This window comes from Carettochelys insculpta, chromosome 10, assembly GCF_033958435.1.
Source record: "Carettochelys insculpta isolate YL-2023 chromosome 10, ASM3395843v1, whole genome shotgun sequence".
Taxonomy (NCBI): domain Eukaryota; kingdom Metazoa; phylum Chordata; order Testudines; family Carettochelyidae; genus Carettochelys; species Carettochelys insculpta.
Genome location: NC_134146.1, coordinates 11,403,876 through 11,430,847, shown reverse-complemented (window position 1 = coordinate 11,430,847; position 26,972 = coordinate 11,403,876). Strand labels below are relative to the sequence as shown.

General features: G+C 46.7%; 2 protein-coding genes across 2 annotated transcripts; both read right to left on the bottom strand.

The window, feature by feature from the left end:
• Positions 1 to 12,700: 12,700 nt before the first annotated feature.
• LOC142018544 (G-protein coupled receptor 35-like) lies at positions 12,701 to 18,711 on the bottom strand. The gene is made up of 2 exons (XM_075004442.1): positions 18,556 to 18,711; positions 12,701 to 14,558 (listed from the first exon to the last, which is right to left on the bottom strand). Exon 2 carries the CDS (start codon positions 14,541 to 14,543, stop codon positions 13,590 to 13,592), a length of 954 nt encoding a protein of 317 aa, XP_074860543.1. The 5' UTR covers positions 14,544 to 14,558; positions 18,556 to 18,711; the 3' UTR covers positions 12,701 to 13,589.
• A 6,769-nt stretch (positions 18,712 to 25,480) lies between these two features.
• Positions 25,481 to 26,741, bottom strand: LOC142018611 (G-protein coupled receptor 35-like). The gene has a single exon (XM_075004568.1). The coding sequence runs from the start codon at positions 26,739 to 26,741 to the stop codon at positions 25,821 to 25,823; it is 921 nt and encodes a 306-aa protein (XP_074860669.1). The 3' UTR covers positions 25,481 to 25,820.
• Between the last annotated feature and the right edge of the window lie 231 nt (positions 26,742 to 26,972).

Here is a 26,972-nt window from a genome sequence, read left to right as displayed (position 1 = left end):
GCTGGAGCATCCCCAGCACCTCCCCCCATTGTCCTGGTGCCACCGCAGGTCCCCCACATCCAGGGCTAGCTGCCTCTCTGACACCTCGGTTTGGCGGCGGAGGGGGTCTGTGTGTGCTGCTGTCTTCTGTGCAAGGCTCCGGCGGTGGCCCTCCACACCTGCCAGGCTGTGGCTGGGTGCACGGGTCTGGTTCTGGTAGGGGGACTGCCAGCACCTCCAGCCTGTGCGCTCCCCGCTGGGCCTGGGCTCCTCTGGCCCTGGACCTGTCCCTGGGATGGAGCTGCTGTAAGACAAGGTGTAGGGGAGGGGGATTAGGGCCACAGCCAAGCCCCCCAGGGCAGTCCCCTGGCCCCCTGCGCACCCCACCCCAGGCTGGACCCAGGAGTCCCTTGTATCACAAGCCATGGGCCTGGCACAGTGGCCTGGCCAGCCTCTCTGACGCCTGTGAGGGGCCCCATGCAGGAACGGGGCACTGGGTGGGAGGGATGCAGTCGGCACAGGGAGCTCCATGCCCAGGCCATGGGTAAGCTGGGTGCAGCTGTGCACCCTGGGTTCCCCCCTGCGCAGACCTGCAAGTTCAGGGGCTCACGGGGAGGGGTGTGTGTGGCTGCTGTGCTGTGTTGTCGCTGCCAGGAGGTCCCTCAGCTGTCTGCAGTAGGGACATCTGGCTGGGCCGGCAGCACGGGAGTGCTAATGAGGCGCTGAGTATTCAGTTCAGCGCCTCATTAGTATTCTTCGATTTTCCCATTAGCATGGCCATTTCCAAGTTTTGGCCAAGTGTGGCTTCAGCCTTTGAGATATTCTTAGCCATATGTCTCTGAGGTGGGATGGAGAGCTGCTTTCATCATGGGCACAAGCCACTGGACAGCTGCATAAAATGTAATTGCAGAAGACCTGACTTGACTTAACACACTGCTGCCATCCTCAGCCGGGGCAAAGGGACAGCTGAGAAACAGTAACTGCCAGCGTGGGAATCATAAAAATGTAGCCCCGGAGGCACTGAGACCATGTGTGAGGGAGAGTGAGGTCTCTGCCCTGCTGCATTGCTTAAGTGCTGGTGGTATTGCTCAGGGCTGTAGCTTCCCTTGTTACAGGTTCAAGCCTGACTACCAGCAACCTGGCTATGATGCTGCTGCAAAAGCAATAGTATTGTTTCACATTCAACTGAGACTCCTCCCCCAGCTCTGCATGCTCTGTAAAATGTACAGGGGTTAGAGGAGCAGTCCCCTGGCCTCACTTGTTCACTCAGTCTTTGTCTCTTCACAAGTAAGACACTCTAGTACTTAGATGTATTGGTATTGCACATCACAGATGCTCATTCAGTGGCATGGTTTTGTCTGACTACCAGCATTTATTGTGAGCTGGAGTTAAAGTTCTTGCTCACTGCACAGAGGCTTGTAGCTTAGTTTTACTGGGCATGAGTAAACTTGCATGCAACTTGATCTGAGTGCTAGATTAAACTACAAATGAGGGTGCGGCAGCGTGTAGAGCTGACATTTTTGTTAGAAAAATAGGAACACCCTGAACAGACAAGCTTGCAATGTAGTTGGGGTGAGATGTAACCATTTGATGCTTATATGATCTGCAAAAACAAAGAGGCGACCTGTGGCACCTTAAAGACTAACAGATTTATGTGGGCTGTTTTCATGGGCGAAAACCCACTTTGGCAGATGCAGATACTGGAAATTACAAACGCAGCAATACGCCTACTAGCACATGAAAAGAAGAGCATCACTTTATCAAGTGGAAGATCAGTGCTAATGAGGCCAGCTCAGTCAGCGTGGATGTGGCCCACTCCAACAGTTGAGGGGGAGGTGTGAATACCAGGAGTAGAAAGATTGCTTTTGCAGTGATCTAGCCATTCCCAGACCTATTCACACCCACATCAAGAGTCTCAAATGAATTACAGCTCTGTAGTTTCTCTTTGAGGTTTGTTTTTAAAGTTTTATTTTTAAAGGATGGCCCCTTTTAAAGCCACTATTAGGTTGTCTCCGACTGGTTTTGGATGTTACAATGCTTGAGGCCTGACTTGTGCTCATTTATTCTTCTGCAGAGACTGTCCAGTCTGGTCAGTGTACAAGGCAGAGGGGCGTTGCTGGCGCAGGATGGTGCATATCACTTTAACAGACCCCTCCCTCTGATAAATGGTTGGCAAATCATTTGATCCTCACCTGAGCCAGACGATGTCCAAGCAATTCATTCAAATAGTGCCTGTGACTATCATGATTTCTACCTACTTGAATTGAAATGTTTTGGCATTTTGGTATCACTTTCTCCCTAGAGCCCTGCACTTGGCTGGGGCCAGTGTTGGCATAGAGGCTGAGCTGTTACATGCCTAATCAAGCAACCTGAGAGCTGAGCTGCAGGCACACAGAGTGGTTGGATGACATGTTTTCCACAAATCAGCTGAGGTGCTCTACATATGCTAAGTGGAGAAGGTCCCAGAGCCTGAGTAGCTCACCTTGCAATTTAAAATATCCACATATCCCATTTTTAAAGGCACAGTCCTGCATTCAAGCTCTCTTGACGGAGTCTCACTTTTTTTTTAAAAAAAGGGCAAATAGTCCCATAGTTACCTCTGGTGGGTCCTGCTGCTGGCTGGATCCCTGGTCACCAGCTGCCTCTCTCACCAGTGATGAGTGAGGAGCCCAGTGGCTGATGCAGAGGCTGGGTATGCAAGGCTGGTGGTGGGGCAAAGATACAGTGCATGGGGATGGTCTGGCACAGGCCCAGCATGTGCCTGCTCCCAGCCAGCAGCCCCCCAGTCCCATTTCTGGCTGGCATGGGCTGCAAGCTACAGTAGCTGGTGAGTGCAGGCGGGCATCAGCTGGTTGCTGCTTATATGACACCTTTACTTGAATTGCTTCCTCTCTTGAGCTATGTCTACACGTGAAGCCTACTTCGAAGTAGCTTATTTCGATGTAGCGACATCGAAATAGTCTATTTCGATGAATAACGTCTACACGTCCTCCAGGGCCGGCAACGTCGATGTTCAACTTCGACGTTGCGCAGCACCACATCGAAATAGGCGCAGTGAGGGAACGTCTACACGCCAAAGTAGCACACATCGAAATAGGGATGCCAGGCACAGCTGCAGACAGGGTCACAGGGCGGACTAGTGCTTCCAGGGCAACAGCTAGCCGCTCCCTTAAAGGGCCCCTCCCAGACACACTCAGCCTGCACAGCACACGGTCTGAAGAGCCATAGGCACACAGACCCCGGGCGACGCAGGCATGGACCCCCAGCAGCAGCAGCAGCAGCAGCAGCAGCAGCAGCCAGAGGTCCACCCAGCCCTCCTGGCAGGAGCAGGGCTCGCCCTGATCCCTGCCATGCGGGAGGCAGCTGAGCACCTCCTTGCCACACCGGAGGAGGAGCGGCCCCCAGGGGAGCAGGGCTCAACCCCCAACCCTGCAGCACCCCGACCCCCCCCGCCTCACACGCCGCCGCCTGTGAAGCTAACCCACCAGCACCGACTGGTGGGAGCGGCTGGTGCTTGAGGAGTGGGACGACGACCGCTGGCTCAGGAACTTCAGGATGAGCCGGCAGACATTTATGGAGCTGTGCCAGTGGCTCACCTCTGCACTCAGGCACCAGGACACTGCCATGCGGCGTGCCCTCCCTGTGGAGAAATGGGTCGGCATCTCTGTCTGGAAGCTGGCCACTCCCGACAGCTACCGATCCGTGGGACAGCAGTTTGGCGTCGGCAAGGCCACCGTCGGGGCTGTCCTCATGGAGGTAAGAGGACCCATGGGGGGGGGCAGTGGGGCCCTGTCAGGGGAGGGGAGGGCAGGGCAGGGCAGGGGAGGGCAGGGCAGGGCAGGGCAGAGCAGGGCAGGGGAGGGCAGGGCAGGGCAGGGCAGGGCAGGGGAGGGGAGGGCAGGGCAGGGCAGGGCCACGCACACCCTGCTCACCCCTCATTGGTGCTCTCCTATGTGCTTTCCCTGCAGGTCATGCGTGCCATCAACGCCATGCTCCTGCACAGGCTCGTGAAGCTGGGGGACCCAGATGCCACCATCACGGGCTTTGCCACGCTGGGCTTCCCCAATTGCTTCGGGGTTCTGGATGGGACTCACATCCCCATCCGCGCCCCGCAACACAGTGGAGGACGGTACATCAACCGCAAGGGCTACCACTCAGTGGTCCTCCAGGCCTTGGTGGACAGCCGGGGCCGTTTCCAGGACGTTTATGTGGGCTGGCATGGCAGCACCCACGACGACCGGGTTTTCCGGAATTTGGGCCTGTGCCGCCGGCTGGAGGCGGGGACCTACATCCCCCAGCGGGAGATCCCTGTGGGGGACACCACCATGCCCCTCTGCGTCATCGCAGTTGCGGCCTACCCCCTCCGGCCCTGGCTCACGCACCTGTACACGGGGCATCTCTCTGCCAGCCAGGAGCGCTTCAACCAGCGCCTGAACCACGCATGCCAGGTGGTGGAGCGCACATTTGGGCGCCTCAAAGGACGCTGGAGATATCTCCTGACCCGCCTGGATGCGGGCCCCAACAACATCCCCCAGATTGTGGGTGCCTGCTGCGCCCTGCACAATTTGGTGGAGAGCAAGGGGGAGGCCTTTTTTCAGGGCTGGGCTGTGGAGGCCGGCAGGGGCAACGTGCAGCCACCCGCTGCCCCCAGTTGCCAGGTGGACCCCGAAGGGACCCAGGTCCGGGAGGCCCTGCGGGCCCACTATGAGGAGGCCGCGGGGTGAACTCTGCCAGGCTCCCCCACTGTGCCCCCCCCGCTTCCTCCACAACACTCCCTGCCCCTATGTCCACACCACGGAGCTCCCAACAGCACACCCCCCGCCCCCAACTTCTCCTGTACAAATGACAGAACGCACTTGTGGCTAAAATTAAACTGGTTTTTCTTTTAGAACTGTTTTTTTGTAACTATAATTAAAACAAGAACAAACTATATACAAGACGTCTTTAACAAAAGTAATCTGTACAAATAAAATAATAATAATAAATAAGTTTGCATATAATAATATGGGTCTGTTGTTCAATAAAAAGAAAACCAGGGATGATAAGGAAGGGAAGAACTATTTACATGGGGGGGGGACGGGGCAAAGGGGGGCACAAATATAAATGAAACTGTCCATCATAGTCCTTTTCTGCAAAGTAACTATATACAAGGGGGGGGCCACATCTCGCCGCCTAACGTCGATTTCAACTTCGAAATAGCGCCCAACACATGTAGCCGTGACGGGTGCTATTTCGAAGTTAGTGCCGCTACTTCGAAGTAGCGTGCACGTGTAGACACGGCTTTGCTGTCCTCTCTTTGGTTTGCTCCTTTTCCCCTCGTAGCCCCACTTCTCCTCCATATAATCCCCCATAGGGCATCTTGGTCCCAGCATTGTGCACAAAACAAGCCTCTTGTTGGCCAGCACCCTGTGAAGGCCCAAACCCTCAGGCTCAGGATGCTGGCCAGGAGGAACCAAGCCCTGCATGCTAAAGCCATGCACAGCACTGGCATGGGGAAGCCTCAGCTGCAATCTAGACTAGCAGGGCAGAAAGGGGAAGCAACTGCCAGCCAGTCATTGCCCCAAACCTGTGAGCTCCACAGGAGCCCCTAAGTCAGGGGCTCAGCACTCTGTTCACCTGTGCTGCCCCACTTCCCTCCCTCCACTCAGGGCCTGTCACAGAGATTGCAGGGCTGCTCCATTACACAGGCACCCTCTTCTGCTGTGCATCTCTCCAGCTGGGTTTGCTGAAGCCTCTGAAGTCAGGCGACCTGGACTCTGGTACTCAGTGTATCCTCAGGGCTTAACCTCCTCCTGCCCACGCTGTGGCCAGCGCACAGGAGGCAGCTGGGTTACGTCATGGACCAGAAGTAGCCTGGAGGTGTTAGCTGTCTTTCCACATTGTGCAGGCAGGACTGGACCATTTGTTTCAGCTGTGCTGGGGGAGGACAGAAAGGGAGGAAAGGGAAGAGCTCAGCAAACGCACAGGCCAGGTCATCTCATCTCTTCCTCTCCCCTGCAGCTGAAAGCAGCTCCTGTCCCTTCGTGTGAAAAGATTGCTGCTGGTCACAGTTTGGTGTGACGCTGAGTATTGGGCTTGTGAATATGAACATGCATAACTCAAAGATGCTTTAACCCAAAAAACCTAATAAGAGCTGTGGTGCCTCGGATGCCTAATGGCTAGGTGTTCAGCTCAATGACTTGGAAACAGCCTTGTTTATCTTGTAAGCTTACACAGTGATTGGTGATCATACCACCTGGTACTGAAATCCATTTTGAACCCAGTAGTTTTCCTTGGAATGAGGAAAATGTGTTTAAGAAATGTGAAGCAATCTCGCCTTTGTCTTCAGCTGGCCTTGGAAACTGCCTGGCACGCAGTCAGAGAAAAAAGTGGTCTGGACACCCAAGTCAAAGAGCTTGTCTCGATTTTGCCCTTATGCCTGAAATAAGACCAGCTGTTTAAGGTCTGAATTTTCACGTATAGGTTAAACGTCTTTACTCCAGCACTCTCTGGCCCAGCAACATCCATTGTTGAGTACAATTTTAGTTAGCTAGATGTCCACTTATGATAGATGTGGCTGTAGTCAGGCATCTCTACTGGAATGGTGCTCGGATGTCCAGTCTGCTCCCTTTGATGTTAATCACTTTGGCCTCATGTGTGTGCTGTCTTTGGACAACAGTGTAGACTCTGTGGTTAGCCAGCACTGCAGACCTCGGAGAGTCCCCAAGAATCACAAATCAAGCGAGGTGCGTAGGCACTGGAGCCAGGTTTATTTTCGTTGACGTATGGTCTCCAAAACCCTCATGAGTCTCCAATATGACTCAACAGTTTACATTGGTACATGCATACACCGTGACAATGGACGCGACTCAGTTGATGGCAAGGGGGCTCCGTCATCCCCTAGGTTGCTTGACACAGCCCCTGTTACACATACTTTTATACACAAGTTACATATCCGGGTACAATCCCCTCATTGTAATACATTGACACCCACTAATGTAAGTAGATCTACTTGGGGGATGATGGTGGTACCATCAAAACAAAATTATCCATCATACTGTCATTGTGACCTGTTCCTGAACTTGTGTCAGACCATACCTGGTGCTAAGCTGTTAGCTATGGGGAGGGTATGGGTAACTCATGGTACTAGGCAGGATGTGTTTGTGTGCATCACTAAGTGCCTGGCTCTGGGTGCTTTTAGGTGTTTTTACGTGCTTTTAGGCCCTGTGACGTATTAGCTCTGTCTCTTGCTGCATTTCTGTGGGCAGAATCTACCTAGCACAGTTTTCGCTTTAACCTACTGTTGTTCAGGCTTGAGGCCTTTAGCTTTGCTGTATGTTAACAAAGCATTGACTGTTGTCCTCGGCCTTTAGCCTTACACCAAGCCTGTCATTACTACAGTGGCCAAGTTTCCCAGGGTCCCATAAAGCTTGTTTGCAGACACCAGGCCTGGCTTTCAGTGTTCTGTGCTGTTATTTTGTGACAAAGTGGGGTTTGTAGGGGTTTAATTCCCTTGGATAGGTTGCATTTGTTTCCTACTGTCCTGTAGTAACTCCAGCTGGGTGTTTCAGTTTCCCTAGGAATACCACCAATATTTAGTAACAGGGCCAGATGAATACCCAGAAATCAGCTACTCCAAGATAGGCCCAAAACAGCAAAGAACAGAACACCACTGGTCATCACCTACAACCCCCAACTCAAACCACTGCAATGTGTTATTAAAGACCTACAACCTATCCTTATTCAAGATGCCACACGCCAGAAGGCCCTAGGTGACAGGCCTGTTCTCTCCTACAGACAACCTCCCAACCTTATGAGGATTCTCTCCCACAACCACAGTCTATACCACAAGAACACCAGTCCTGGAACTTTTCCTTGCAACAAAGCCCGCCGCCAGCTTTGTCCACATATCTATTCTGGAGATACCATCACTGGACCTAACCAGGTTGCTCACAGAATCATGGGCACATTCTCATGTTCCTCAGCTAACATCATATATGCCATCATGTGCCAACAATGCCCAGATGCTTTGTATATTGGACAGACTTCAAACTCTCTTAGACAGAGAGTTAATGGGCAAAAAACAGACATCAAAACACTCCTGAGCCACAAACCAGTTAGCCAGCATTTTAATGGAGTGGGCCATTTTGTTAATGACTTAAAAGTTTGTGTCTTACTGAAGAGGAATTTTCACAACACTCTTGAAAGAGAGGCTGCTGAACTCTCTTTTATATTCAAATTCGACACATTAACACATGGTTTGAACCGGGATGTGAATTTTCTGGGTCATTAGAGGGGCTCTTTTGCATACTTGGCTTAATCTAATTCTTGACTCCCTCCCCGCCGCTTTTGCCCCTCTACTCTCTGATTTACTCACCTTGATAATTTTTTTCTGATTTGTCAACCTTGATTACTATTTTTGGTTCTCTGTGCCTTAAATATTGAGTCTGTTCTGATACAGCTATGGTCTGAAGAAGTGGGTCTGTCCCACAAAAGTTCATCACCTAATAAATTCGTTTGTTAGTCTTTAAAGTGCTACTTGACTGCTCTTTTGTTTTCATCGATATTTAGTTGAAGGTGTGAGTTTTGGTGGAGGACTTCACATGTGCACAATGATCCTCGATGTCCTTTGTAACCTAGGCAACCAGGTGACTCCTTTTGCTGGGAAAACCAGGACAAAGCCAGAAGGAGGGGCCTGGCTGGTTTGCATCTGAACTGGGTAGTGAGGAAGTGGAGCAATCTTGTCTGGCTGGAGCAAGTGGAAGGAGGACCAGGGCCTCTCTGAGTATCTTCTACCAAGATGGATTGTACTGAATGCTCCTGGTTTCTTTGCTGACAAATCTGCTCTACACTGTGTCCCTGTTGCCTAATACTCCTCCTTTTCTATGTGCTAAATGAGAGTCACATCTGACTGTGGATGGGATGTAGGGGCTAGTGACTCTCACTCTGTGACATATTTATCTCTGTTATCCCTACATGTCTTCTAAGAGCCCAGTAAGCAGTGGAAGTGCTGGTAGTGCTGCTATACAATATTGACTTCCTGTCATTCAGCAAATTCTCTCATTCAGCACCAGTCAGGCCCTGAGGGTGCTGAATTACAGATGTTCAATCTGTAACAATTTTTTTGTGAATTAGAAGTCACTATGTTTTTCCAATTCATTTTAATTTAGTAACTTACTTTGATCCATCTGTTTTCACTTGCAACCACTTAAATCCTATTTTTTGTACTTAATCAAAACACTTTTGTTTACTATCAGGCCCAGTGTAAATAATTATACGTGGGGGGGGAACAACCACTGTGCATATCTCTTTCACTGATAAAGGGAGCTCACCTGCTGAGCTTTCACTGTGTAAAACTTTTACACAGAGAAAGACAGATTTTTTTGGGGCTTTGATCTCTTTTGGGGATTGATTTCCAGGGTGCTGTGCCCTTGAACTGCAGCCACCCAGAACTGAAGTGACTCAGTATCTGCACTGCTCTGCTTTGCTCTGCAGGGGGCAGTAACCCCAATTCTGTGCTTTGTCCATGGGCAACCTGAGGGTGTGGTCCACGGGACAGTACCATGGAGTCTGGTGTCTGTGGTGCCGAAAGGAAGCACACCCAGTCCCCCAACTCCCAGATACAAGGAGGGAGAGCCAGGACTGGGTGAACTGTGCCACAGACTTAAGACGCTGAGAGACAGCAAGGGTTGAGAGTTAAGGATGGACCTGTACTGGTGGGCCCATGTGGCTCAGCTTCCCGAGAAGCACTTGGGGCTATTCTGGTTATTGCAGAGGTGGGCACATGGACTTCACTCTACACCCAGAACCGAGGGTAGAGAGGCCAGTGCAGAGGCCAAAAAGTTGCTACACCTGTGTGTGTAAGAGACACGTGAAAAGGGACTGCCCCAACCGAGATGGAGCACGGCGGCCACAACCACAGAATGAAAGCTGCAGGAGAGCACCCCTGTGAGGGCTGCGGGGGTGGGCCTCAACATGCTGGGCCTGGACACACAAAGAAGTGCCCCAATGGGATCTGCAAGGCCCAGACTAGCCCTGAGGAAAGGACTGAGCCAAGATCAGACTATGTGAGGGCTACAGCAAAGGGAAGACACTGGAGGTGCTTCCTTTGGCACAGCAAGGGCCATACGAAGAAGCATTGTTCCCAGAGAGAGGCCAGGGGGAGAGAGTTTGCCAGGGAAACATGCCCAGGCTGGGGCTGTCCCGAAGGTTGGTGGGAGGGGGGGCCAGGGTGTGAAGCCTGGAATCCAAGCAGAAAGTGAGGCTGGGGCAGTGGAGCAGCAGCAATTAAAGGGCAGCGAAGGGTGGAGAACCTGCAGGTGAGCAGTAACATACAGACCCCTGATTTCAAACCAGCAGACTTCGACTCCCTGTGGCTACTGATGGGCGGAATCCCCTGGGAAATGAAGATGAAGGGAAAGGGGGTTCAGGAGAACCGGCAATGATTTAAAGAATTCTTGCTGAAGGCACAGGAACAAAAAATCCTGCTGGATAGTGAGGAATGCAAATATGTCAGGCAACCAGATTGTCTTAACAGGGAAATCCTTGGTCAGCTCAAAACTCAAAAAGGATGTGCATATAAGAAGTGGAAACTTGAACAGACGGCTAAGGAGGAGTATAAATATATGGCTGGAAAGTGCCAGGCAGTAATCAGGACAGCAAAGGCACAATTGGAACTGAAACTGGGAAGGGATGTGAAGGGTAACAAGAAGGGTTTCTACAGGCATGTTAACAGTAAGGGGGTTATCATTGAAGGTGTGGGACCATTATTGGATGAGAGAGGTAACCTAGTGACAGATGATGTAAGAAAAGCTGAAGTACTCAATGTTTTTTTTTCTCCTCAGTTTCCACGGACGAGGACGGCTCCCACACTACCCTGCGAGATTATGCAGTATGGGAAGGTGAAGGGCAGCCTCTGGTGGGGAAGGAACGAGTTAAGAGCTGCTTAGAAAGACTAGATGTATACAAATCCACGGGTCTGCAAAGAGTTGGCAGACATCATTGCTGAGTGTTTGGCCATTATCTTTGAAGGCTCTTGGAGATGGGGAGAAATCCTGGATGACTGGAAAAAAGGCAAACGTAGTGCCCATCTTTAAAAAAGGAAAGAAGGATAATCCAGGGAACTATAGACCGGTCAGCCTTACCTCAGTACCTGGGAAAATAATGGAAGGGATCCTCAAGGAATCCATTTTGGAGCCCTTGGAAGAGGGGGAAGTAGTCAAAAGTAGTCAACACGGATTCACCAAGGGAAAGTCCTGCCTGACCAATCTGATTAACTTCTATGATGAGGTAACTGGCTCTGTGAACATGGGGGAGTCAATGAATGTGATATACCTTGACTTCAGTAAAGCTTTCGATACAGTCTCTTACAACTTTCTTGCCCATAAGTTAAGGATGTATGGATTGAATACATGAACTAAGATGGCTAGAAAGCTGGCTTGAAAGTCAGCCCCAATGGGTAATGGTCAATGGCTCAATATCTGGATGGTGGTCAGTTTCAAGTGGAGTGCCACAAGCCTTGATTCTGGGGCCAGTGTTGTTCAACATCTTTATTTAATGACCTGGATTAGGGATTGGATTGCACCCTCAGCAAGTTTGTGGATGACACCAAGCTAGGGGGAGAGGTAGATACGTTGGAGGATAGAGATAGGATCCAGATTGACCTGGACAAATTGGAGGATTGCACCAAAAGAAATCTGATGTGGCTCAGCAAGGAGAAGTGTAGAGTCTTGAAGCTGGGACAGAAGAATCCCAAGAATTGTTTTAGGCTGGGGACGGACTGACTGGCTAAGCAGCAGTACAGTGGAAAGTGACTTAGGGATTATAGTGGATGAGAGGTTTGATATGAGTAAACAATGTGCCCTTGTAGCCAAGAAGGCCAATGGCATATTGGGGGTGCATTAGGAGAAGCATTTTGAGCAGATTTAGAGAAGCTGGTTGTTCCCCTGTATTCAGCACTGGTGAGGCCACATCTGAATGCTGTGTCCAGCTCTGGGCCCCCCAGTATAGAAAGGATGTGGATGTGCTGGAGCGGGTTCAGCTGAGGGCAATAAAAATGATTAAGGGGCTGGAGCACATAACCTATGAGGAGAGGCTGAGGGATTTGGGCTTATTTAGTTTGTAAAAGGGAAGACTGAGGAGTGATTTAATAGCAGCCTTCAACTTCCTGAAGGGGAGCTCTAAAGAGGAGGGTGAGAAACTGCTCTCAGTCGTGTCAGATGGTAGAAAAAGGGGCAATGGTCTGAAGTTACCGAAGGAGAGGAGTTGGTTGGATATTAGGAAAATCTACTTCACCAGGAGGGTGGTAAGGCACTGGAATGGGTTGCTTAGGGGGGTGGTGGAACCTCCAGTGATGGAGATTTTTAAGTCCCAGTTTGACACAGTCATGGCTGGGATGACTTAGTTGGGGTTGATCCTGCTTGGGGCTGGACTCGATGACCTCTTGAGGTCCCTTCCAGCTCTGTGATTCTATGATTCTATGCAAACAGAAACACAGGACAAACTGCACTGAGAGCACATAAGCAGAGTTCACATGGCCTAGAATTAACTCCTTCCTTCCTTTCCTCCCTCCCTCCTCACTTTCAACTTCCTCTCACCACTCCATGACCACATGCCACTATACAGGGGTATGTAACTGAGGTTTAAGTACGGTGAGTCCTTCACTCAGACAGTATTAAATACAGTTCTGATGCCTTTTAATGATACAATAAGAGGAACAGTTCATTAACCTGACATACAAAAACTGACATGAATTCTAACCAAACATTATTCAAGGTAAATATTGGTATAGTGGACGCCTCTTCTGCAAATGAGGCAAGTGCTGATCCCAGGTCATGAGAAGATGGCAACAGAGAATTCCGTACTCTCACGCTGCAAGGCTACATTTGTAATGTTGTTATTAAACTCCACAGAAACTCATTTATTAAGATCACAGTCTCATTTCTTCACATTGCTATATTACATCACAGTATTTTCCATATCACAGAACACACATTACTTTTCACATCTCCCTCACTGAATAAAAGAAGGTTAGACCTTCCAATTATTCTTCCAAACGGGGGCCGGGGTGAGGAAGGAGACGGGGAGCCTCCAGAATGTAACAATTCTAACTGCGGAATGCACCAGGTGAACAGCAAGCTTCTGTCAAAGAAACTGAACTTTATTCCCCTGTGACCAGTATTTGATTCGAGTTGGTGATAAATCTTCCAGCTGAGATAAGCTGAATTCTGATGGCAACTTCAGTTTTCAAATGTTAGCTAGCTGAAAGCAGCAGGAACCCACGTATTATAAATTATGCAATCCCAGTATAATGTGACAGATACACATGCCAGTTTTACATTCTGATACTGAAACTAACCAATCCTTGTACTGATGCAAGAAAGTCTCCTGTAGTTAGTTGGTAATGTTGTATATATGGAAAGGAAACCATGGCAATAACAAATACACATGTACATATCTTCAAAGAGGGACACTGACTGAAATTGCTTGAGTTGGAATGGTGTAAGATGCATACGAGATCAGAATCAGAACTTGAGGAAGTTTTTGTGTCTTTCAGCAAGGATCATTATAGCCGCTATGGCAAGGCCATGGAACTATGACAATTCATACCATCTGTGGCCTCCACCCTTGCTTCATACATTATTTTGTGATGACGTATGTGTTTGTAGTTGTGACTCTTTGCTTTGATTTGATCTAGACTTCATAGCTTTAAAAGGAGGTAACTCAGAAGACGCTTCCTGAAATTCCTTGGCTACAAAATAATAACAAAGTGCATCCAAACAGCAGTTAGAATTTGCTATGCATGCAGCCACACGAATAAAACTGCTTGCATTTTGGCGTACAGAGCAGGCAGCTCCAACTACATCCACTGCATATCTAATAAGTAGTCCAAGATTAAAAGGCAAAAAGCATGTGATAAACACACAGAGGTTCATAGAGACAATCCAGAGAGCCTTCCGGATTGAGGTTTCCTCATGTGAACTTGTGTCCTTCTTCTTCTTCAGACACCAGATGACTTGAATAGAACAAAAACTCAGTATTACTAGTGGTATAAAAAAACCCCAAATAGTTGACAACAATGAAGTTGTTAGAGGTTCAGCAGACCTTTTCCGAAAGCAAACTTTTTCTTTTTCACTAAATCGCGGGTTGAGACTTGCATAAATGATGATTGTTATCCAAAGAAATCCACAGATAACAGCTGCCTTTAATGGGGACCTGAAACTCTTTGCTTTCAGGGGGTACTTTATTGCCACGAATCGATCAACTGCTATAAGGGTGATGATATAGATGCTTACAGGCATGTTTGTAAAATATATCGTCTGTATGACATAGCACAGCTTATTTGTGGGATAGGAAGTATTGTGAAAATAAATAATGAAAGGCAAGGTGAAGAGAAGAAAACAGTCTGCGATGACCAAGTTGATCATGTACACTCTGGTTTCAGTCCATTTTTTCAGCTTGTGGCAGAATACCCAGAAGGCAATGACATTAAATATGACCCCCAAAAAGAAAACTGGGATGTAAACAGTCAGTTGGAAAAGGTTAAGATAGCTTTGATTTGTGAAGCTGATGTTGCTGCAATCCATCCTGATGCGTAGCTACTGTAATAGAAGAATTAAGATCTATGTAATACAACCAAACACACTGTAATTAATTTATAACATTTACTCTTCTAATAGGCACCCACCCCCTGATTTCCCACCCCCAAAGCGCTACAATGTGGAGATTCAGTCTTCTGTTCTGTCATGCAAAAAGCATATTTGAAAGGATTTTTCATTTCCCAAGGACCAAAAATATAAAAAGTTCATCCAAGCAGTATCCGAATGTTCAAAGGTAACTTTCTGAACTTTCATAGTTCCAGGTGACATACAGCCCTCTAGCTCTAAGCTCTTTGAGAACTTCGTACAACTTTCTTCCTTTCTTTCGAACTCCTGAAACTTTCAGTATGCCCCCCCCTTTCCTCTCTTTGACAATATACTTCGTCAAACCCTGTCTTTTGGTGACATCCAGTCAACCCATAGCCTACCTCTAAGGAGCAGGTCTATGAATGACCCATTCACTTGTCTTCCACACTGCAGAATAGGGGAGGATCCTCACTGGCATTTAGATGCTTAGCAAACCATTTATGAGCCACTGACATTTTCAAAACTACTGTTCAACTCCTATCTAACCCAGTAGGCTTCTAAGGGATTTAGGCACCTAAATTTCTGCAACAAAGCTGCCTTGAGCCCTGATGCCCCTGCACGACTAACAAGCCGCTCAGAGGCCTTTCTCATGTCAAAGTCCCAGAGGCCTTGAAGGAGGACTTTCAGCAGAGGAATGTGCTGTCCATCTGCAAGGCCCGTTCCTGTAGATGTGCTCTGAACATGCTCGAGAGCTGACACCTGTCAGACACCACAGGAAGAGGGCCAGATGTAGGCTACCAATGGCTGTGGAGGGAGCAGAAAGCGCATAACACAGCAGTGGCACGAAACTCCAGCTGGGGCCACAGGGGCACAGCATGCGGAGGGTGAGAGAGGTAATGAGCAATACCTGGAGGCAGAGAGTGAGACATTTTCAGCTGCTAAGACCTGGCTTACTGACGACGCTGATCTGGCCTAGATGCCTAACTCCTAACGTGTAGCTAGTGAGAGTTGCCTGCCTCTGGCTTGTCTCTGCCTGTCTCTCTGCTCCTTTCCTCAGCATTTTGTGCCTGGTTGGTTTCGAAGGTTCCCTTTCTTAGTGCCTAGTTCTGCCATCCAGACATTATCTGGACAGCTTGGGCACCCAGCTTGCAGCAGCCTAAGGGTTCTGCGTTGCAATGCTGAGAGGAGCAGTGGTTTAGTACCTTTGAGGATGTGGGCCTTAATACATCCTGCATCAGACCACTGTGATTGAACAACCTCAGCACACACGAAACTGGACTGGCCAAGCCTGCTGTGCTCCTAGTACAAGGAAGTGATGCCCTCTGACCCTTCCAGAGCATTGCACAATCTGTGTGGGTGTTTCACACCAACAAAGGGATAACACAGAGGGCAGGTCATAGAGAGGAATAATGATGGAGTGAAACCAAGACAACTAGCTAGTGAGACTGCCTTCAAACCAACTGCATTGCTACACTATTCATGTGATTCCAGCACTTCAAAGACAGGTAATTGTGGCCTATAAAAATTATAGATCACAGTTCCTTACTAAATTTACATTCATTTCCCAGGTAAAATTCCTAATTAAAATCACCAGGCTTGACTCTCAGTTACACTGAAGCTCCTTTACAGTGTTCTGGCAATCTAACGGGTCCTTTACATTGTAATTTGGGCCCTTTACACTTTGAGAGTGGTAAATCACAGCCAGGTCACAAATATTTTTTTCTGCTGCAGTATCTGGTGGAAGCAAAGATGGCCTTGTCTTTATCTGTATGCCAATAAAGATGCTTTTACAAAACAAAACAGAAAAAAAATGGAACAACCTGCACCATGTTAACCAACTTCTTGGTCTCCATGCACGGTTTTGCCCATGGAAGCTTACACCCAAACAGGCTTCTTGGAACTGTTTGTACAGTGGCAGCGCTGACAGCCACTGAAGCAAACTTTAACCCTTCTATATATTAGAAACCACTACAAACTCCCCACATGCCAACTTCCAGCCCCTATGTACCCAGATAAATCTGTTAGTCTTTAAGGGGCCACAGGACTCCTTGTTTTTGCAGATACAGACCAACATGGCTGCTCTTCTGACAGAGACGGACTTCATGTGATCCAGTAAATCACTCTGCGTTTCAGACACCTGCTTCTCAGAGTGGTGGTGGTGATGTGAAATTTGGAAAAGCTCCCGCTTCAGAAAAATACCCAGAGGGCAGACAGCAAGAACCCAGGAGTGCAGGTCCCACCCAAGCGAGCGGGTAGGTCTCAGAGCCTGGACTCCAGCCTGAGTGAGGATGTCTGCACTTCTATTTTTAACCCTGCAACCTCCCAAGCTCAAGGTAATTGGCCTAAATTCTGACATTCAGTGCTGTGGGTCTTCTACTGCACTTCCGACATAACTTAAGAACATCACTACTTAAACTTTGCCTGAGCAGATTCTCAGTAAAGACACAGGGATGTGCCCCCAAGTATTCAAGGGCAAGTGTCTGCCACCAGGACTCACATCAAGGAGGAGCTGGCTCGGGGAATACTTCTCTTCAGTAGAAGCATCATGGAGGAAAGCCCTACTCAGTTTGAGGGGGACACAATGTGGCCCCATGCGCATACCCTTGTGAAGAGGTGGATTGTATAGTCGTCACGCACCACGGTAAGCATTTTCATTAACACGAGTGGCATTACTTAGATAAGGGCTCACTGATGAATAATTGTAAGAAGCTAGTCCCTACATGTCTTGGTAAAGAAAAGCAAACTGTTCCGAAAACATTATACAAACACTGGCTTGAGCTGAATTTTAAAAAGAGAGAGAAAAATCCTGAGTGCTAACAGAAAATAACCACTCATGACTTTAGCTGTCTGTAATATTATGTTAAGAGCATGGCAAAGGAGAAATTCCCATGTGAGCATTAGAACAGTTTATTATGGTCTTCAAACTATTAGCTTAATAGCTAGGCTAGCTCACATTATACATCAGACTCAATTTGTGGTCCATTAGAAAGTATTTACAGTAATTTAGGGAAAGAAAAATATCTGTCTTCCATATATTGGTCTATGTACATTATTTTGAAGCTAACAGCTGTTAAGCATGAAAAATTAAGCCATCTGACATTGGTTAGAGCAAAACAATTCTTAATGGCCCCACAGCCTCTGACATCAGTCCAGAGACTCCCATTGGCTTCAAACCACTGCGGGACCAAGCACCACATAAAGGTAATAATACAGAAATTTGTTAACATTTACAATCCCAAATCTTAACCATTCATGATATTCCTAAAAATCAGCATTTTTAGTATTTTAAAGTGGGATTTTCAAAGGAGCCAAAGGCAATCAGATGGCATCCACTGAAAGTCAATCAATTTTGTATGTTTAACTCCTTTAGCTCTTTGAAAACCCCAGCCTGCATGATTATTGCTCATTATTTTCCTTGGGGTAGCATTGAGAAACCACAGCCCCATAGAGTTTGGTACTAAACACACACAAAAAAAGAGGTCCCTTGTGAACTAACAATCTCTACCTACACTTCTCCATCTATAAACTAAGGGTAGTCATCCTTACTCATGTCACTGGGCACTGCAAGACTAAATTAATTTATGGTTTCAGAGTGCTTTAAAGTCTCAATTCAGAAGATGCTATCAAAGTACAAAGTATCACAAAATTATGATTAATACTGAGAATTATGTGCTTTGTCTCTTAGTACAAACCATGAAATACAACCAAAAGCAATGATTCAGTGCAGGGGGAAACAAGAATACAAAGTATTAAAAGTCTGAATAAAAGTAGGTTGAAACAAGACAACATAAAAGACAGCAGTATTGAAAACAGGGACGACCAAGGTGTATGAAAGAATTTTAGCAACCCTAAATATAAAATTTTAGCAACTGTAAAAAAAATAAAAATTATTAATAATTGAGAAACTCATTTTGGCCCAAGTCTACATTCAAATGGCACAAGAATGATGATGAAAGAATTATAAGTTACTTGCCTCTCCGTCGTTCCCTGTACAACTAATTTAATCCACAATTAAATTTGGTTCAGTGCTGATTAGTTTATCTGAATGCCGGGGAGAACGTTTAATAAATTTTGTTCCTCTTAATGCTGCTTATTGTTCAGGGCACAAGCCCGATGATTCTTTCATCAGTTGTTCTGAAGCGAATAGGCACAGTGCATGCGTCTCCTGTTCCAGATCATCGTGAAACTTGCCTTCTAGCCACAGATGTTGATGCAATTCATCTTGATTCCATTAGTTCAGTTCAACTCTCTGTGGTATGGGTTCCCCCAGCAAGCAACTGATACTGAATATTCAGCTATCTCAAAGGGAAGTGTAATTTGTGAAAGAAAAATTATAATGTTCATTTGTTGCAGCAGCTGCAGCAAGTCATTCACTGACAGAAGCGAAAGTCCTTTTATTTAGTCACAGAAGAATCAGCCAGTCAGCAAGCAATTAAATCTCCACGAACATTCCTGAGCTGGATTATTATTGGCTGGACGCTTCAGAAACCCTGCACCAAAGGCAGAAAAATGTGGTTCCACATGGGGGAAGCAATGTCCTGTTTATCCTTCTTTCTGTTGTCAGTATGGGTATCTGTGGTTGGGGCACAAAACTCACCACTGGTCCATTGCCACCGCCTGGTTGCGCTCATCAGATTGCTGCCCATTGCCATGGCGCGTGCTACCACTCTGTCTCTCGCTCTCTCTGGTCTACAGCCCCACTATGACTCCAGGAACCACAGCGTCCTCTTCTTGACCAGCCTTCTAGGCTGTGTCTACACGGGCACAAATCTTCAAAACAGCTGTATTTCGAAGGTTACTAATGAGGCGCTGAATGAATATTCAGTGTCTCATTAGCATTAGGATGCTTCCGGCCACGGCGCGGGGCTCGGTGCAGCTACACGGGCTCCTTTTTGAAAGGACCCCGCACCTTTCAAAATCTCCTTATGCCAGTTGAAGCACCGCGGCCGGAATATTCAATTCAGTGCCTCATTAGTAATCTTCGAAATACGGCTATTTCGAAAATTTGTGCCCGTGTAGACACAGCCTTAGGGTATATCACAGTCTTTCCTTCAGCTGTCCCGGACAATCTTCCCAATCAGTGCCTCAGGTACCACTCTGTCAGTGGCTGGTGGGGAAACCAGGTCCCTCCTCTACTCCGAGGTCTGGTTCAAGGACCCTCAACCCAGCAGTTTTTAACTCATCCACCCACACCCTCAGTGCTTCTTCCATCAACTGCTTCTTACTCCTCCCAGCTAACCTCCTTGCCCTGGGTGTACCTGCTCAAAACCCTCCTCCCTCTCCCCAGAGGTCTCTGGCGCCTCCAAACACGTTACTCTCTTCCCAGGGTGTGCCCGAACTTTCCCAGCAGCAGCCCTGGTCTGTTGCCAACTTCCTGGTTTAATTCACCCTATTCCTGCACAGCTTATATTGTAATCAGTTCCCTGCTCCCTGGCTCTTCATTCAGATGCAGTCTGTGGAATTACTAGGCCTCCCTGTCCCCTTAATCCCTTTCAGGCCTTTTCAGGATAGACTCCTTTTCAGCATCAATTATGATAATGCTACTCTCATATATACGAGCTTCCTCCAGGCCTGGGGGAGCTCAACCCCTCTGCACCTCAGGCCTGTTCCCACCCATTATGCCAATACACCTAGCCACTTTTTCCTGTCTCTGTCTTCCCCAATATTTCTGCTCCATCCCAGTGCCAATCCCTCTCTCTCAGTGCTTCCTGAATGCTGCAAAACAGCTGAGGCAGAAGGCACTGTTGGAAGAGGGGCGTGGGCTGCTGGTGGAGCACCCAGGTAGTCAGTGTCTATAGCTACTTCTCTGATAAATGAGCTGACACGACCAACTCTGTCCACAAAGGACACTGAAAAGCTAACAGACAGAATGTTATGGTCGCTACCCATCTGAGGTGGTGTTGAGCCATGACATGAAGGTGGAGGCTGTTTCAATTACACCATGCCCATCTGATAAGCACAATTTCATTTCCCCATAAATCTTTTTAAAATGTTGCCAGTGTTAGTTTATATTATTTCCTATGCTCATCTGAAGGGATGCTAGTTAGTATTTCAGCTGTTCATGGCAGGTGAGAGGCACTAGGCAGAGGGGAGGAGAAGGGGGAGCTTGGCTGCCAGTGGGAGCCAAGAACCCCCTAATTTTTCTCCATGCGTGCTTCCATCCTGAAGCACCCATGGGGTCAGCACCTATAGTTGGTCAGATCCATCTAATGAGTTATAAAACTTCAAGTTTTGGAAGTGCATTCACAAATTAGTGAAACGTGCCCTCTTACTGCATGCACATTTGCACACCTACAGCTTTAACAAACAAACCAGCAGCCATGTAGCACTTTAAAGACCAGCAAAATAATTATTAGGTGTTGAGCTCTCATCATGCAGACCCAGTTCCTCAGATCTGGAGGCAGAACATTTCCAGTACAGAATAGATGGTTATATAACACAGGGATCAACAAAAAATTTCTTTTGAAATAAAAACTGACAGATCAGATACATAGAACTGACCCTGAGGGGTGCAAAATACTAAAGTGTCCTGTCTGAGCTCATTACGAATATCAGAGGAAGGGAAGCTGTCTTTGTAATGCGTGAGGAAATTGCTATTTCTATTAAGGCCAAGTGTCAATGTATTGAATCTGAGCATGAATTCCAGTTCACACGTCTCCCTTTGTAATCTACTGTTAAAATCTCTTAGTCGTAGGATGCATATTTTCAAGTCTTTAACACTGCACAGTTTTAACAGTAATAAATTTAGCTGGTGGCACTTGCATCACACCAATCAAGTCTATGGATTTTGCTGAAGACATGGCCCTAAAAGGTTTAATGGCCTGATCAATTCATGGAAGGTCCATCCATTGACATCCTCAGGCACTGGTTTGGAGCCAATTTTGTTCGTTTGTTCAAAAGAATAACATTGTCAGACATGTAAATGAATATAACTTGCTGGGGAGAAGAAGAGACCAGTGAGGATGAATTTGATAGCAGCCTTCAACTCTCTGAAGAATTCCAAAGTAGAGGGAGAGAGTCTGTTCTCAGTGGTGCCAGAACAAGAGCTTAGGTTGTGGGGGTGGTAGGGGCAGGGGGTCATAGACTGAATATTAGAAAAAAACTTTTTTCACGAGGCTAGTGGTGAAGCTCTGGAATGGGCTACCTAGAGAGGTGGTAGAATCTCCCATAGAGGTCTTTAAGTCCCTACTGGCCAAAGGCCTGTCTGAGGTGATTTAATTGAACTTGATCCTACTTTCATCAGGAGGCTGGATTCGATGACCTCTTGAGGTCTCTTCCAACCCTGTGAGTCTATAAGTCTAAATACTTTAGGAATATAAATTATTTGTAAGCTGCATCAAGCTGTCACAATGTGAACCATCACATTGCTGGCATGCTTTTAACTGGTATTTTATTACTGCTATCCTTGTCCTCACTATCATTGTTCTCTTGGTTGTTATACCTTATCTTAAATTAGATTGTAAAGACATTTGGGACAGGCCCGTGACATCCTATGCCATTGTTCAGCACCCTATGTAAGTGGGGTCTTTATGTCTGGTGATAATAATGAGTCTGCAGAAGAGAAGATTGAGGGGGAACTTGATAACAGTCTTCAACTTACTGAAGGGAGGCTGCAAAGAGGCTGGAGAGAGGCTGTTCACAGTGGTCACGGATGGCAGAACACAGAACAATGGTCTCAAGTTACGGTTGGAAAGGTCCAGGTTGAACATTAGGAAAAACTTTCTCACGAGGAGGGTGGTGAAGCACTGGAATGGTCTACCCAAGGAAACAGTGGAGTCTCCATCCCTGGAGGTGTTTAAGTCTCGCCTCGACTCAACAAAGCCCTGGCTGGGCTGATCTGATGGGTTTGGTCCTGCTTAGAGCAGGGGGCTGGACTCGATGGCTTTTTTAGGTCTCTTCCAGCTCTATTGTTCTATGATGATTCTATGATTAATTATGGCTGTGCACAATTATGTTCATTAATTATCACTAAGTTTCAAAAGGAATTGACCATTATTCGTGGCTTGGATCCATGACATAACTTCATCGTTGGTAAATCTGGCGTGTCTGAATTGCTCAGTTTGATATTCATAAAACTTATTCCTCAGGTTTAGGTGGTATATATCAGCTTAAAAGTTCCTTTTTGGTGACAGGTAATAGAGAGGTGGCCATGTTAGCCTGTATCTAACAAAACAAAACAGCAGTCATCTGAAGAAGTGAGTCTGCCCCAGAAAAGCTCATCAATTAATTAATTACTGTATTAGTTTTTAAAATGCTACATGACTGCTGGTTTGTTCTTTATTTGTTTTTTTTTTATTGCTGTTATTTTGTTGTTTTTTGGTGCCAAGTTTCTCTGGTGCCCTCTACTGACTCTACTGCATCATTATGATTTTTTGCATTTTGTTTAGCTCCCGGTCTGCATTTCACCAAGGAAAGAAGCTCTGACCTAGAATATGGCAAAGCAAAATACGGCCCAAGGGCTGCATCTGGCCCACCAAGCCTCTGGATTTGGCCCAGAGACACATTAGGGAGCCTTAAGCAGGCTCTGTGCCTGCCCTGCCTCCTGCTCAGAAATGCAGATGAGAAGCCCTGGCTTTGTTTGTTTGTAGCAGTTCTGAGCCTGGTGAAAGGAGGGAGAAAGTTCACATGCTGTCCCCACGCCTAGCACAATCCTATTGGCTAGTTTCCTGCTTGAAGCACCCCTCCCCCTGGCTATTCACAGAGCACATGGCCCCTGCCATGGCTGGGCAGGCAGGGAATCTGCCTTAGATGTGCTGGGCTGCTGGCCAGGAGTCACCCAGGTAAGTCTCCCAGCCAGAGACTTACTCCATCACTCCAGCACTAGCCCCCTGCCAACTCCTGCCCCTTTAGCCCACATAACCCAAAACCTCTTTCCCCTCCTGTTGCACCCATACCCCCTCCCAGACCCGGCAGCCCAGTTATGTGCCCAGGTCATAACCCCGCTCCTGCCCTCCATCACAGTCCAAACACCTGCACCCCAGCCCCCTGACCTGGTCACAACTGCCTCCTGCACCCAAACTCCCTCACAGACCCATCCAACCTCCTGCACCCAATGCCCTACCCAGAGCTCCCTTCTGCATCCAGCCTCCATCCCAGACCCTGCACTCCTCCATTAACATAATGGAAGAGCAATTTTAGAGACTCTGACAAGTCTTTCCCAGTCTACTCTCAGATGCTAACACCCTCACTTTCTCCTTTCTTTCCATTTTACACCCTCCCCCGTTCTTTCCTCTCTCACATTGTGTCACTTTCTCCCCTTCCTTGGTTTCTCTTAATCCCACCATGCAGCCTCCTCCCTCACTAATTCAACTCTTCTAATCCTTCATTCTATCTCCTTGATGTTCTGCAAACACACTATCATCCTTGTCAAAACAAAAAGCAGTCAAGTAGCACTTTAAAGCCTAGCCAAATGATTTATTAGGTGAGCTTTCGTGGGACAGACCCACTTCTTCAGACCATGGCCATGGTCTGAAGAAATGGGTCTGTCCCACAACAGCTCACTAAATAAATCATTTGGCTAGTCTTTGAAGTGCTACTTGACTGCTTTTTGTTTTGATAGTATCTAGACTAGCATGGCTCCCTCTCTGTTACTATCATCCTTGTATCAGCCCACTTTGCCTTGCACACACCTCTTGCAAACTATCACACTGGACCCTCCAAATGGGGACATATACATGTTGCATTGTTTCAGCAATAACCTTTTCTGCTTCTTCCTCAGAAACTAATGACCCTCCTGAAAGATGCCATGCCGTCTTGTGTGTTATGTGCACATCTCACAGCCCAAGTCATCCAACGAATTTGGATCACCACAAGCTCTGCTAACTCATGGTCCTTGATCTCTTAGGTGGGGATGTTCCATGGCACAGAACTGGGTGAACCATTTGGACATATGTGCCTAAAGTCTCACTGTCAGTGCACTAGTCACTATTCAGTCATCTCTTTAACTAGTGTTCTTCTTGCCACATGTTTATTACTCAAATGGCATAAAAAAAGACTTGAAAGTCATCGTCACTGGAGGGTGGGTGCCCAGAACCTCTGAAAAACAGGCCGTATGTCAAAAATTTATAGCAATTGCCTGAGAGTTGGTACCTCAGTTTCTGATACAGCCTAATTCTGCTCCTACCATCTTTTAACAAGAGAAATTCCAGCTTTAATTGACCAATTGATAAAAGCATAACACCAAAATATGGCTTAATACACCTACAAAGAGGGCTTGGTGTAAGCGACAGCTTGGCTGTCTTCCAAGCATGCAGGCTGTGTTCAATTCCCAGCCCACAGAGGTTTATTCCTTTCCTTTTATTATGTGGGGTAGGAGTGGTTAGAGCATTGGCCTGCTAAACCCAGCATTGTGAGCTCAATCTTTGAGTTAGACCGTTTAGGGAGGGGGGCAGGTAAATGTCAGGGATGGTGCCTGGCCTTGCCCAGAGGGCAGGGGATTGGACTGGATGACCTTACAAGGTCCCTTCCAGCTCTAGGAGATGTGTGTGCATGTGTATAAAACTAATCCATCATATACCACCTGCAAACCCATTTATTGCTCCACTCAGCGTGAGTACCCTTGCTCTCTAACAGGATGAGATGTTCAGATATTCACTCATCCAATAACTGATTCACTCTTCTGTAGCATTAGCTGGGCATCAATCGAACATCATACAAACTGACTCAGTAAGAAGCTTGGTTAGATTTACATCTGTTATTCCACATTGTTCTCATGCAATTTCTGATATATATATTTTCGTATCTAGGTAAATCTGCTTAGTTGAATATAGCTTTCTCCCACTTTCTTTGAATTTCTCTCAAAATTTCAACAAAAGAAAATGTATCTGTATCTTCTCTCAACTTAATACACTCTTGTTAAATGACAATGTCAGAAGGAAGCTGAATTCTTTTTATTTACAGTCACAAAAGAAAGAGAGCACATGTAAGATGCCAACATGGAAAAGTCCTTGCATCAATGCTCGCACTACGGTACAGTCATTTTTAGTGCAGAACTGGGATTTAACTGTCTCTTCTTGTTAATGGGAGAAGTTTTGCCTCATACCTTTTCCTTGTAGTTTGCATGTAGCAGTAACTTGTTTAATACTGTGTGTACACAGGAAACCATGTAAAAATTACAAGAGCATAGTCTGTGGTGATTTTACCTTAAGAAATGAAACAGAGCTGTGAATAATCCATACATGAAAGTCTGTCGCTTCTTTTATTTTTAGCTTTGGTGTTGTAATATTTTTATCCCAGCATTCAGACTGTGTTCAGCTCAGAAGCGTCAGTTTGACTTGTCTTTGAATGATGAGATTTGGGCTTAAACAAGACAGCAGCATCTTGAAATTCCTTGGCCACAAAATAGTAGCAAAGAGCGTCCATGCAGCAGTTAGAATTTGCTATACATGTGGTCACACTGTTAAAATCTCTAATCTTCTGGATTGCAAGGCACATGACTCCATTTTTTTCCATCACAAACCTAGCAAGCAACCCAACTTGGATAGGTAAAAAGCACAGTATAAACACAAACAAATTTGCAGAAACAATATAGATAGCTTTCTCTATTGGCTTTTTTTCCTGTGGATCTGTGATCATCTTATTTTTAAGACTCCTGATGATGTGCGTGGAACAAAAGGTCAAGATTATTAGTGGAATTAAAAAAACAAAGATGAAGAGATAAGGAACAGTGACTAATGGTGTTGTGGAAAGCTTTTGAAAGCACAAAAGTTCCTTTCCCCTTGGTTTTAAGTACTGAACAGTTATCACTGTTACCCAAAGACATCCACAGATTACAGCAGCTTTCCATGGTGACCTTACACTCTTTGCCCTTAGAGGATACTTAATAGCAATGCATCGATCCACTGAGATGGCAGTGATAATGTAGATGCTCATGCACATATTTATGAAATATATAGACTGTATAGTTAAGCATAGCGTGTCAGGTCTCCGGTTGTTCCACAGGAAATAAATTGTGAAAGGCAAGGTGCAAACTACCGAACAGTCTGCAATGACCAAGTTGATCATGTACACCCTCGTTTCTGTCCATGTTTTCATTTTGTAGCAGAACACCCACAAGGCAATGGCATTAAATATGGCTCCGAAAGGGAAAATTGTGGCATAAATAATGACTTGTATGAGTGGAGTATTGTAACTGATGTTGCAATTTGTTGAATTTGTCATTATGAAGAATCCCTGATTGAGTATGAGGGTTCAAAGACCTGAAATATAACAATACATGGTTTTTTTCATTGAAAACTAAAGCTCATCTCCTGTTTGACCCCCTCCCAACTAACCTGAGCATTTCCTGCAACTCTTTCCTCCCAATAAGGCAGCAATGGCCTCCTTTCCTTTCCTTGGTCCCTCAACAGCCGCATGATTGTGAATCAGAGTGCATAACAATCAGTAATTATA

What these genes read in the sequence shown, in the direction of transcription:
- LOC142018544 (XM_075004442.1), bottom strand. Translation starts at nt 14,543, where the DNA reads ATGGATTGCAGCAACATCAGCTTCACAAATCAAAGCTATCTTAACCTT.
- LOC142018611 (XM_075004568.1), bottom strand. Translation starts at nt 26,741, where the DNA reads ATGACAAATTCAACAAATTGCAACATCAGTTACAATACTCCACTCATA.